Source organism: Ailuropoda melanoleuca, chromosome 16, assembly GCF_002007445.2.
Source record: "Ailuropoda melanoleuca isolate Jingjing chromosome 16, ASM200744v2, whole genome shotgun sequence".
Classification (NCBI taxonomy): Eukaryota; Metazoa; Chordata; class Mammalia; order Carnivora; family Ursidae; genus Ailuropoda; species Ailuropoda melanoleuca.
In genome coordinates this window covers 76789866-76802633 of record NC_048233.1, presented here as the reverse complement: position 1 = coordinate 76802633, position 12768 = coordinate 76789866, and the positions used below count along the sequence as shown (strand labels likewise).

Below are 12768 nucleotides of genomic sequence, written 5' to 3'. Positions count from 1 at the left end.
TCTGTCAGTACCAAATGAAGTGTTTTGTTTTATTTGTTTTTCTCTCTTCTTCTTTATCTAAATCATGTGATTACTCCTTTCTTTTTCTCAAAAACCTCTTGCTTACCCCACTTGAGCAGGACACTTTTCCTGGTTCCACCAAAATCTGTGCTCCCCAAATTGCAATTCTGAGACCCCAAATAGTGGCCTGTGTTCTTTTTCCATTTCTCCTCCTTTTCTCAGTTGATTCAATGAGGGGACTTTGAAAAAACAAGGTCTATTACTCACAAATCACAGAGGGTACATCACAGGCCTGGGGCCACAGTTTGGTTACAAGTACACAGTAACAGGGAGAGACAGAAAGAGCTCACCAATCAAAGGTTCTATCTTTATTGGGGTTAAGAGAAGGGTACCCAGGATTTGGGGGTTCACTCTTGATGAATTTAAAATACAAAATACAGGAAGAAAAACACAGAGTCACGCAAAGTCAGTTAGGGGTCACCCAGGGCTTTCCAAAAGCGGGACTTTACTGGTGGGGCAGCCTGGCCCCTAGCCTGATTGTGTAGTTGGCATTGTATTCATTACACAGGAGATGTCTTTGAAATTGATGACCCAGCCAGCAAAGCTTAATGTTGGTACTTTAAATTATAATTAAAAAAAGCCAGGACTCATAGGTTGTCTCACTTGGTAAAGTGTCTTCCTTTGGCTCAGGTCATGTGGGATCAGTCCTGTAGCAGGATCCTTGCTCAGTAGGGAACCTGCTTCTCCCTCTGCCTGCCACTCCTCTGCTTGTGCTCTCTCTTTCTCTCTCTCAAATAAATAAAATCTTAAAAAAAAAAAAGTCAATTGTCAGGTGATGTAGGAAAGAAATTAGGATTCGAAGCTGTTGGCCAAGAAAGAATTCTTGAGACATCTTTTGTGCAAAAAGATGATTTTATTAAAGCACAAGGACAGTAACTGTGGGCAGAAATAGCTGTGCTGGGGTCATGAGGGTGATCCATTATATACTTTCAAGTTGGGAGGGGGTTAGGGATAGCACACATCTCTAAGGAATTTTGGAAGCAAGATTTTCAGTATCTTGAGGGGGCTAGCTATTGTTGGGAAAATGTCATTTATTACTGTCTAATACAACCTTAGTCATGAGACCCTTCAGATGTATATTGGTGGACCATATGATTAGGGGGTTTAGAGATAAAGGAAGTTTCCAAAGGAATTTTTATATGTTAAGGTAGACTTACAGGATTCTGGGGGGTGAGGGGGGTTCTGATTAGGATTGCCTTTTGTCCTAGCAAAGTATTAACATGGAGGCAGTTGAGTCCCTAGACGAATGTCATTCTGCCTGTTTCAAGGACTTGTCAATGGGCTGTAGGTAGTAAGAAAATTTAATAATTCTTCTGCCTTTGCTTCTCACATCATCAGGCACTTGTGCTATGCCTAAATAGGTCACATTCTGAAGTACTGGGGATTAAGACTGCAACATATTCTTTTCTTGGGGGACATAATTCAACACCTAACATCAAATTTCAAGCCATAGGTAAGTGCTTCATGTCAAAAGATTCTATGTTTAGACATACACATTTTTTTAACTATAAAGGTGTTTTTTTTTTAATTATTATGTGCAACAGTAGGCATAATTATTTCGGGTCAGTAATTTTTATTTAAGGAATCTATAATTATTGTTTTTCACTCTCAACCAAGGTTGCCTTAGTTCCTTCCAATTTTGAATCAAAATATATCTTCAAGATAGCCCTTTTATAAAGAACATCTACTTTTTAAAAAATTGAAATATCTTGTGTAAATTTATGGTGTACAACATGCTGATTTGCTACATTAATATATTTTAGGATGATTACTATTAAAAAAAAATAAGAACTTGCAAGCTGGATTGAGAACAGTGTAGTATCAGTAAATAGATGTTATACCATCCTGCAATGCACCTGGAGAAGTGTTTAAGAGCCCCTGTAATAAAGATGTTTCTAACAATGCTAAAAAGCATGAAAATAAAAATAACGCATACATACATACACACACATATACATATATACACTATGTTCAATCCTCAGTTTTCATATCAAGCTGTGATTCTTTTACTTGGGCTTATTTATCCAAATATTTTATGTGAATACAGACACACTGATGACTTTCCGATGGGATACTTTTCTACCTAGAAAGCTTGGGATCTAATCTCTTCAAGCAATTTACTTTAGGGTCCTCTGAATGTGAACAGAGTTTAAAGCATATTCACTCCTATACTAGCACTCCCAAGAATAATACAGACTTTGAGGATATGCTGATACCTAAGATTAAAAAAAAAAAAGGATTATCGGGTCTTTCATACTTTTGGCAGCTCTCTCTTACACTTCTTTCCACAGACCTAACAAATAGTTCTGTGAGTAAAACAAACAACATATTCGATGAAGCATCTCCAATGATGTGGGTCTGCAGAACAAGCCAATCAGGATAGACCTCAACTCCAAACTTCTATTTTGCCACACTGTGAAACACCCGCATCATTAAGTGCTCCCCTAAGTCACACTTGTACATAGTGACCATAGAATCCTTCAGTTCTCTCATGTATGACACATCGTCCTAGAGCAAGACTGGACTCTCTTGCTTGGCCTTCCCTGTGACTTGAACCTGGTTAGATGTTTGGAAGCAATGAAGGGTTTGAGAGGAATCTCAGGAGGAAACCAAATACCACTGTCTGACAACTTGCTCAAATGAGGTAATCACAAGTGTCTAGGCAAGGGAAGACTGTTGCTGCCCTCTTTCAAGGGAGAGGGAGCTACTTATGACAACCAAAAGGATGCAAGATCATCTCTGAGGTCATAGCTCTCCCTCTTCACCACACAAATGTGTCTACTTTAGATGTCAGAGTCCTACTCTTTCCCTATCAAAACAATGATATCAAAAAAAAAAAAAAACCTGGTGAGGTTGCACATTCCATCACCTTTGCAGTTCCACTGCCTTTATCACAAAATACTGAACCGCAATTAGATCATGATCTCTGTTGGCAAGAGACATGGTAACAGCAGCCATGGGAACTCCATATCAGAAGCATGTCCAGAAGACATTTTGAATACAGTCTCGGGACAGTACCTAATTTAGATCCAATGTGCTCCCCTTTTCATATATGCCTTGTCTTGAAATAGAAGAGGACTTCAACTAAAACTCTGCCAACTAAGATCTACTAAAGTGTGACCCTTGCAAAAAGAAAATCAGCAGCTATGATCAATGATAAACTGCTTGAGATGGATAAATTCTGAATCTGAAAAAAAAATTGATGTACATATGTCACTAGTGTTCACTGTGGAAGTCATGGGATTCCACTCCCACACAGAGAAAGAGATGATTTTTTTCAAGCTAAGAAGTTCTTTTTTTCCTCTCTCTCTCTTTTTTTAAATTTATTTTTATTTTTTTATTTTTAATGATTTTTTTTTATTATATTATGTTGGTCACCATACAGTACATCCCCGGGTTCCCATGCAAAGTTCGATGCTTCATTAGTTGTGCATAACACCCAGTGCACCGTGCAATACGTGCCCTCCTTACTACCCATCACCAGTCTATCCCATTCCCCCACCACCTTCCTCTCTGAAGTCTTCAGTTTGTTTCTCATAGTCCATAGTCTCTCATGCTTCATTCCCCCTTCTGATTACCCCCCCTTTCTTTATCCCTTTCTTCCCCTACCGATCATCCTAGTTCTTATGTTCCACAGATGAGAGAAATCATATGATAATTGTCTTTCTCTGCTTGACTTATTTCACTTAGCATTATCTCCTTCAGTGCCGTCCATGTTGCAGCAAATGTTGAGAATTCTTTTTTTTTTAATTTTATTTTAATTAGGCTCCACACCCAACAATGGGTTTAAATTCAGGGCCTGAGATCAAGAGTCACATGCTCTACTGACTGAGTCAGCCAGGAGCCCCTCAAGCTAAGAAGTTCTAATATTCTGGGTACAATAAAGTTAATACAAACTTAGTAATTTTAATATAATTTAGTAATTTATAAATGAAAATATGTTCAAAATTAAAAAAATACTTATCTTAAATTTTCTATATGGATAAAAATAAACATAAGAAAACAGGTTGAAATCAGAAAGATTCTTAGTGATCATGTAACTCAATACTGCAATGTTGATGGATGGTGCCAAAAAGGTGCTATCCCTCTCCACTGCATAATACAGTTTTTATCCAAATATCTCAGTCTCTTCTAAATTACCATCTTTTCTAGATTATATTAAAACTCACTAAGATAATTCATATCTGTGATGTAACTATTTCTGTTTCAAAGCCTGAAAGTACTTCTCTGAGTTTTGACGTTCCTTATCACTTATCACATTCAAATTTCCTGTTTCAACCCTTGGCTGCTTGTATGGTTAGCTTGTACCCCTCGTGAATATATCTACTAATTTGGGTCTTCTATGTTACAATCATAATAACCCCTACTATTATTATAACTTGTATGACCCAAGAAAAACTTAATGGTTCCCCCAAATTAGAAGTGATCATTTTAGAAGCAAAAAGTAGTTTTTAACAAAAGAATAATATGAGCACAACCCCAACTATCAGAACATTCCTAAGGTAAAAAGATTCCTTTGGAAAGGTGAATATTCACACACTATGTTCTGCCACTGTTCTAGAAGGATCTAAATAAATTTGAGAAGAATTTGAAGGATAACACCAAGAAATAGAAAGGAGGTTACCTAACTTAGGAATTGTCATCTGAGATCAACTTCCTTCTCCATAATTTCCTCATGGCAGTTTTCACCTCTGCATTCCTCAGTGTGTAAATCAGAGGATTGATCAAAGGTGTTCCAAGTGTATAAAACACAGCTATCATCTTATCCATGGGGAAGGTGGTTGCAGGGCGTTGTGTATATAAATATGCAAGGACCAAAGAACAAGATGACCACAGTGATGTGGGAGATGCAGGTGGAGAGGGCTTTTCTCCTCCCTTCAGCACTGTGGTTTCTCAGAGAATACAAGATGATAACATAGGAGCATATCAGCATGACAAAACTCACTGTACAAATGGCCCCACTATTGGACACCAACAGTAGATTGATCACATAGGTGTCTGCACAGGCAAGTTTCAACAAGGGCTGCAAGTCACAAAAATAGTGATCAATCACATTGGGACCACAGAAGGGTAAACTCAAGGCAAGAAAAATCTGAGCTAAAGAGTGCACACAGGACCCCACCCAGGCCACAGCCACGAGCACAGCACAGACCCGTCGACTCATGATGGTTGTGTAGTGCAGGGGCTTACAGATGGCCACATAGCGGTCAGCAGCCATGAGGATAAGGATGAAGATCCCCAGGCACCCAAAGAAATGGAACGAAAAGACTTGTATCATGCACTCACTGAAAGAGATAGTGGTCTTCTTCAAAAGGGCATCCACAATCATTCTAGGGGCTATGGAAGTACAGAAGCAGGTGTCCGATAAGGATAGGTGGAAAAGGAAGAAGTACATTGGGCTCCCGAGTGTCNAAAAGGAAGAAGTACATTGGACTCCCGAGTGTCTGGCTGGTCTTGATTGTAGTAATAATCAGAAAGTTAGCCAGCAATGTGGCCAAATAAAAAAGCAAGAAAGTGACAAACACTATTTTCTTCCTAACAGGATCCTGGGTCAAGCCAAGCAGAATGAACTCAGTTACATTATTATTTAGCTGCATGATTTCATGAATGAGGAGAAGCCTGAGTGTGAAATTGTTGATCTGCAAAAAATAAAGGAATTAATTCATGGTGTGATGTGTGATTTTATGGAATATTTTAAGAAAAACAAATATTCCTCATCCTAAACATTTTAGGGGTTTCCTACAAGTCATTTCCACATTTTGTTCCACCATTTGTAATGACCACTTCATAGGGTCATTATGAGTCTTAACAACCTTGAGAAGTTTCTATCTTCCTGGAGCACTCTTCAAATAAAATCTTTAGCATTTAAATGATTCTGATTAATTTTGCCAATTCAATGAATACAAAGTTAAAAGATATAGCTCCATTTTATCGTTAATGTCATTATATTTTCAGGTTTAATAAATCTTTGGGCCCATTTTTCATGGTGTATCACTTGGCATTTCATGGTGTATCACTTGGCATTTTGATATAAATATAAAATCAAACCTCATTTTTACTCTCTAAAGAATATCTACTTTGTGCATATATTTACCACCATATATTTGTTTTACATATTTATAGAGAATTTTTGTATATTTTTATATTATACATATATAAAAGATACATATATTTTTATAAATATATAATATGCCCTCCTTCACTAAACATTTGCTCCCTGATATTACAGCTCGAAAGGAGAAACAGGAAATACTTATAGCTTCTAAATAATATGCTATGACCTTGAAACAGATTTATGATATTTATTATTTGACATACACTAATGCAGAAAAGGGAATGAATGCTCCTTGGTAGTTGATAAGGAGGCCTTTAGTAATTACTTTGTGATAAAAGAAATTCTCACTTCTGTTCTCTTCGACATCCTTTATAGCTTTTCTTAGAACATTACATATCATGTTTAAATTCAATTGCATGAGTGCTTTCTTAAGCTTCTCTTTGGAATAAGAATCTTTGAAAACCATTTATTCTCAGGATTTTATTCTCCATAGTTTCAACCCCAATGCCTTGTACTATGTAGGCACTTCGTATTTTTTTAATTAAATTTTCTCAAGTACCTCTTCAAATATAATCTTTATCTGATGGTTTTAGTAATACTCTGGTTACAAAACACATGCACATCATTAATCCCCTGTAGCCCTCTACTACTATGTGTGGCAGACGGTCAAACATTCTCCCAATTTATAAATCCAGGAAGTAAGCTGACATCAATTTTAAACAATGTAGTAAACATGGAGTAGAAGGTGGTGTATTCTGAAGAACATCACACACCCGTGTAAGAATATGGGACTTTGACACCCATAAAAATAATCATCTTAAACATTAGTGTTTTTGCATGAATCTTTAACCCATAAAGAATGCAAGGAGTGCCCTGACAGTTTTCATATCTTCCTGCAACTTTAGCATGTTTTGGTCCATGTCTTTGTCCATTTTTTCCAAAGACATGTTAACACCTTTCATCTGGTTCTCCAAGGAATATGACATAAAAATGAGTTGCAATGATCTGGAGACAGATAACACTAGTAAAATAGCATGTCTTCTAATAAGTATTGTACTTACCTCGACTTTTTCAACAAGTTTAGCTAACTTTGGAATGGCTATATTTGTCAGCACAGTAATGAACAAACTATGTGTTGGATTTGGAGGTAACAAAGAAGAGCTGAAAGAAAAGCACGCAGGAAAAAAAAAAAACGTGGAGAATAGATGAGTGTCCAGTGGAACATTCTATCCTATAAATCTGTTTTACTGCAGTGGCCACAGGGAAAACCACTGTTTTCCTAAAGGGTTTCTTCAACTACCCAACCCTCCCTGATTTGGTTACACTAGACTTTTATCTTTGGGAGAATCCCTACACTCATTTCTATGCAAAATCCACCACTGTCTGTGGCGGTTAACAGCCTGTCCCTAGATTCTTTATCCCCAAATTGAAGAAGGATTAAAAAAGAAATATTCATATATATATATATATATATATATATATATATATATATAAGTGCATTACCTTTCATTTACATTGTCGTGTTGCCTCCACATTGCCATGTTTCCTCCAAACGTTCCATGAGAAGTAGTTATTCAGCTCTCAGACTAAATCTCAGATATGTCAACAGCAAATCAAATCCATACAATATTATTTTGGAAACATGTAAAGAATAATAATTCCATATTCTGATGCACAACTTTCTATTTATTTTTTTAGATTATTTATTTTAGAGAGACAGAAAGCAGGAGGGGGAGGGGCAGAGGGAGAGAAAGAGAGAATCTCAAACAAACGCCCCACTGAGTGTACATCTGAATGTGGCACTCAATCCCAGGACCCCAAGATCATGACCAGAGCTAAAATCAAGAGTCAGCTGCTCAACAGGTGGAGGCACCCAGGCACCCCACAACTTTCTATTTAAAACTGTCATCTGGAGATGGGAAAGCTGGCATTCTCCAGAAGCTGTCAAGGTCAGTTCTTCATTTGAACTTTTCTCTAATTTCTCACCGGACATAAGCTCTTCTAACTTTTAATATCCATACTGAGGACTTATGCTCCTCAGCTACCTTACGTGAAGAGCATTTGTGAACATTTCTACATTCTGCTTCCTCAAGAAACTATAAAAAACCTTACAGCATGAAATTTATCCTTCCATCCCCATACAAGAATGGAAAGCCATATAAAGACTTTCAAATACCTGGTACTCATAAAATATTTGCTGAGTTCAAAAGATGATTTTCTACCAAAGCTTACATTTCATTTTATTTCTTTTCTATATTAACAGTAAATTTTTGCAAAAAATTATTGTTTTTTCTGTTCCCTTCTCAGAGGAAGTGGGAGCAATAGTTACAAGACATATGGAAATATTTATTTTAAAATATGTTGGATTATTCTATAACAACGCCTTTCTGAGTACAAAAACGACACCTTTCTGAGTACAAAGGTGTAAGCAATCTGTCACTTACCTGTTACAACACCATAAATTAGTGCCAAGTATTTCCATCCCTTTTTGAAAGCAGCCTTTCCATAGAACACTGAAAAAAAAAATGCCCATTCTGCATCCCAGAAGGAATATTTTAAGGTATAATGATATAAAATATTAACACCCTAGAGAATATTATTCCCTAAAGCCTTCCCTTCTTAATTAGTCAGAAACATCCCAGATGTTGTAATATGTTTAACTTTTGGTTCAACAATTTACCGCAAAATAGAATAAGATAACCCTCCTCAGACTCAGGTTTGGTGGTTTTAGGTGCTTATTGGTATTAGTTAGCTGGGCTGACCAAAGATACAGGGGAAAAAGGGAAAATAAAAATGAATGGTGCTTGGGGACAGGAAGAAGAAAAAACAGTGTCCTTGGCAAAAGAGGATGTGGGTCTTCAAGAAACTACTCTGACCCCACCCAGTGCCCTTAGTTAATCTTCTGTGCTTTAGGAGAAAAACTTCTCTAGCTCTTGTAATTTTTTTGCAAGTACAATCCTGGGAAGGCAATAGAGTGTTCTAAAACCAGAGGTTTGTTCTGTGTGCTATAGCCAAGCCCCCCCGTCCCCCAAAGAACCACAGATTTACAGCAAGTGATCTGAGGATTCTTATGTATACAGAATAGATATCTCATAGTTTTTCAAATTCATTTCCATTTGTTTTGTTAACTAATACTAGTAAAAAGTCACTTGTTAAGGAATTCATTTTATTGAAATAATTTTATTGCACCAATATTTATAAAATCCTTTAATAAACTATTTCTTTATCACTTTATATGTGGTATCTATTCATTCACATAACTATTCCATGAAGTAGGTATTAAAATGGCATTTCATATGAAAAAAAACTCTAAAACTCATGAAAGTTAAGCAGCTTGTCAGCTTTCACATTTAGTAAGTTCAGTGTGGAGATCTATATTAATGATTCTCTTTTTTCATAGTTTTTCCTCATTCCACACATTTTCCTGACACCAGCCTAAATTGAAAACCAGAAAGTAGTAGAAAGTGATGATGAAGGAAATTTCTAATGGCTAGCAAAGGTATCTCAGGTTGAGGAGTTTAGAATTAATAGTAAATCAATGAGAATAGCTTGAAACACAGGTAGGTAGCCATAGTATATATGAGTGGAAATGTTCAGTGGGCACTTGGATTTTTTTCTAAGTATGAATTTCAAGATAAGACTGTAGAACTAGATTTTGATATTGATAAACTACTTGCAAATGATAGTTAAAATCAAGAAATTGGGTGAGATCCCTCCACACCCCTTCCTCCTAGATAGTGTGGAGAAGTGAGCCATCAACAAATTGTAGGGTCACGTCAAAATCTAAAGGGACACCTGAAGATTCTTAAGAAGCATGTTCAAAGAATCATGAGCAAAATCACAAGAGGACAGTGATTTGGAACCCAAAGGAGTAGAGTTTCAGGAAGGAGTGAATTTTCTGCATAAGATGGCTGCCTGAGCATTAGTACCTAAAACACAGATGCATATAAATTCTGATTGAAATGATCAGTTCCGGGAAAATTAAAAATAGGAAAATTTTGCATGTGGACCAGCAACCAAGAATTCTGATTTTATTCCTCAAAATCTTCACAAGTTCCACAAACTTCAAATACTCATTGACTGTGGGAATTACTACTATCTTATTCTCCACCATATCTACTAGTAAGCATTTATAAAAAGCATTTCATATTATGCATTAAGTTATCTATTGGTTGCTAAGTGAATGAATGAATTAAACAAGCAAACCAAACTGAAAAAACGTTTGAATGGGGGCGCCGGGTTGGCTCAGTCAGTTAAGGGTCAGCCTTTGGCTCAGGTCATGATCCCAGAGTAATGGGATTGAGTTCAGCATCAGGCTCCCAGCTCAGTAGGGACCCTGCCTGTCTCTCTCTCTCTCTCTGTCTTTCATGAATAACTAAATAAAATCTTTTTTTAAAAAAAAGGTTTGTGATAATTTATAATTACTCCTGAAAAATTACACACATGATGGTAGATGAAATAAGCTGGAGAGATCCTTTCTGAACTACTCTAAAACTACTAATTTACAAAGACAGCAGATTGAAGAGAGGTCAGGTCTTGGGAGACAACTAATAATCGTCTAGGAGTCCCTCCAGTGATGTGCCTCAGTAGCACTTAGTGTCAATGGCACTGAGACATTGAATCCCACTAAACATCAAATAGGACCTTGAAAATGTCAGGTTGTCTTCATAATACAGTGTGATAGTTTTCATGTTTTGATGAAACATACCTAACACTTCAGCAGGTACACCTTGCCTGCCTCCGAAGATGTTAAAGATGAGCTATAAAAACCATCTTAGTGAACGCTGATTGATTTTGCTGAAAGGAGTTTGTCTTCCTTCTTTGAAGGAACATTGATTTTTCCTCTGAGGACACACAAATTCTCCACTTGTAGTATGAGTTATAAGTAGAGTTATGCCCCAAGGGTGAGAACATGACTCCTGCGTGGTCAGTCAGAAAGCATTTCCCCCAGTTGTAATGATTAGGTCAGGGATTTATTAGCAAACGAATGAAAAGCAAACTCAAAATATTTGCTTGGACTCTTGAATAAAGTCTTTTTTTTTTCCTAATAAAGTCTCTGGAGTAGAGTATCTGGGACTCTTGCCTATGATCTTGCCATAAGTGGAGAGAGACTTATCTAAAATGGAGCCAACCCAAAAGGAAGCAGAGCCAGTAGACAAGCAGAAGAAACCCATTTATCAAAAAAATTTTAACTATAGAATTTGCACATTTCCAACTATTTTATCATCTTTTTTTTATTCATTTTACATTACTGTTCTTTGCATTCATTTAAATAATATAATGAATATATGTATGCTTAACTCTATCCCAAGTGCTAAAATATTACCAATAATTAAATCCATTTAGCCCCTTCCTTATCTGGTCCCCTGCTTCATCCTAAAGGTAACCAATGCCCTGATTTTTGAGTATATCATTACCTTGCTTCCTAAAACTAAAATATCTTAATTAAATATATATACACATATATACACATATATACATGTACACACATGTATACACGTGTGTATATATACATATGTATATATATGTGTGTGTGTATATATATATATTTAGTTCAGTTTTTCCTAGATTTGAAATTTAAAGAACATAGCAAAGGGATAAAGAAAGGGGGGTAATCAGAAGGGGGAATGAAACATGAGAGACTATGGACTCTGAGAAGCAAACTGAGGGCTTCAGAGGGGAGGGGGTGGGGGAATGGGATAGACCGGTGATGGGTAGTAAGGAGGGCTCGTGTTGCATGGTGCACTGGGTGTTATACACAACTAATGAATCATCGAAATTTACATAAAAAACCAGGGATGTACTGTATGGTGACTAACATAATATAATAAAAAATGTTATTATAATTAAAAAAATAAACAAAAAAAATAAAAAACATAGCAGACTATATGCAGACTTCTAGGAATCACTTTTATTTTTTCATTCAACATTATGTATGCTACCAAGTTTTATATTGTTTTTTAAATGCAATTGTAGATTTATTTTTGCTGTCATAACATACTCTACTGTATGATTATTTCAAAATATATTTACCCATTATCCTGTCAATGAATATTTGATTACTATGAGCAATAACTATGAACATTTTAAAATATGTCTCCTACAAAGGTAATTGGTAGGTTGCAGTATGTGGCAATATTTAGCTTTACGAGGTAGTATCATAAATTTCCACAAGGGGTCCAGGAAATGCAATCAAATATGTGCCAAAATAGGAGAGACTAGAATATTTATAAACAGATCAAATACCTCCACTTGATGAGGGGAGAATTAAGTTTAAAAAAATGTTCTATCTTGCTGCTGTTGTTTTACTTAAAAATACAGATAAATTTGCAGTCCACAAAACAATCTGGGTCTGTATTTTTCACTGTTAATTTAAAAAAGGCAATTTTTAGCAATATAATGAGACAGATGGTAGCTATATATGTGGCGAACACAGCATAATGTATAAAATTGTCAAATCACTAAGTTGTACGCCTGAAATGAACACTGTGTGTCAATTACACTCAAATTTAAAAATTGCCAATTCTTAGCCACTTTATCTGTGTCATATTTAGAATAAAATTTTTGAGCACTAAAACAGACTGATGTCCTGTGAATGGAAAAGAGTTTCTATGAAACAGAAGAACTTTCCCTATTTACTAGATAATATTAGA

The 12768-nt window shown here is 36.1% G+C and overlaps 1 protein-coding gene and 1 non-coding gene across 2 annotated transcripts; both read right to left on the bottom strand.

The window, feature by feature from the left end:
• Window positions 1-2326: 2326 nt before the first annotated feature.
• Window positions 2327-2451, bottom strand: LOC117796852. Its single transcript, XR_004621557.1, has one exon. It is a non-coding gene; the product is annotated as a small nucleolar RNA SNORA18 (small nucleolar RNA).
• A 2371-nt stretch (window positions 2452-4822) lies between these two features.
• LOC100477014 (olfactory receptor 4C16) lies at window positions 4823-5455 on the bottom strand. Its single transcript, XM_002929980.2, has one exon. The coding sequence runs from the start codon at window positions 5453-5455 to the stop codon at window positions 4823-4825; it is 633 nt and encodes a 210-aa protein (XP_002930026.2).
• Window positions 5456-12768: the final 7313 nt, after the last annotated feature.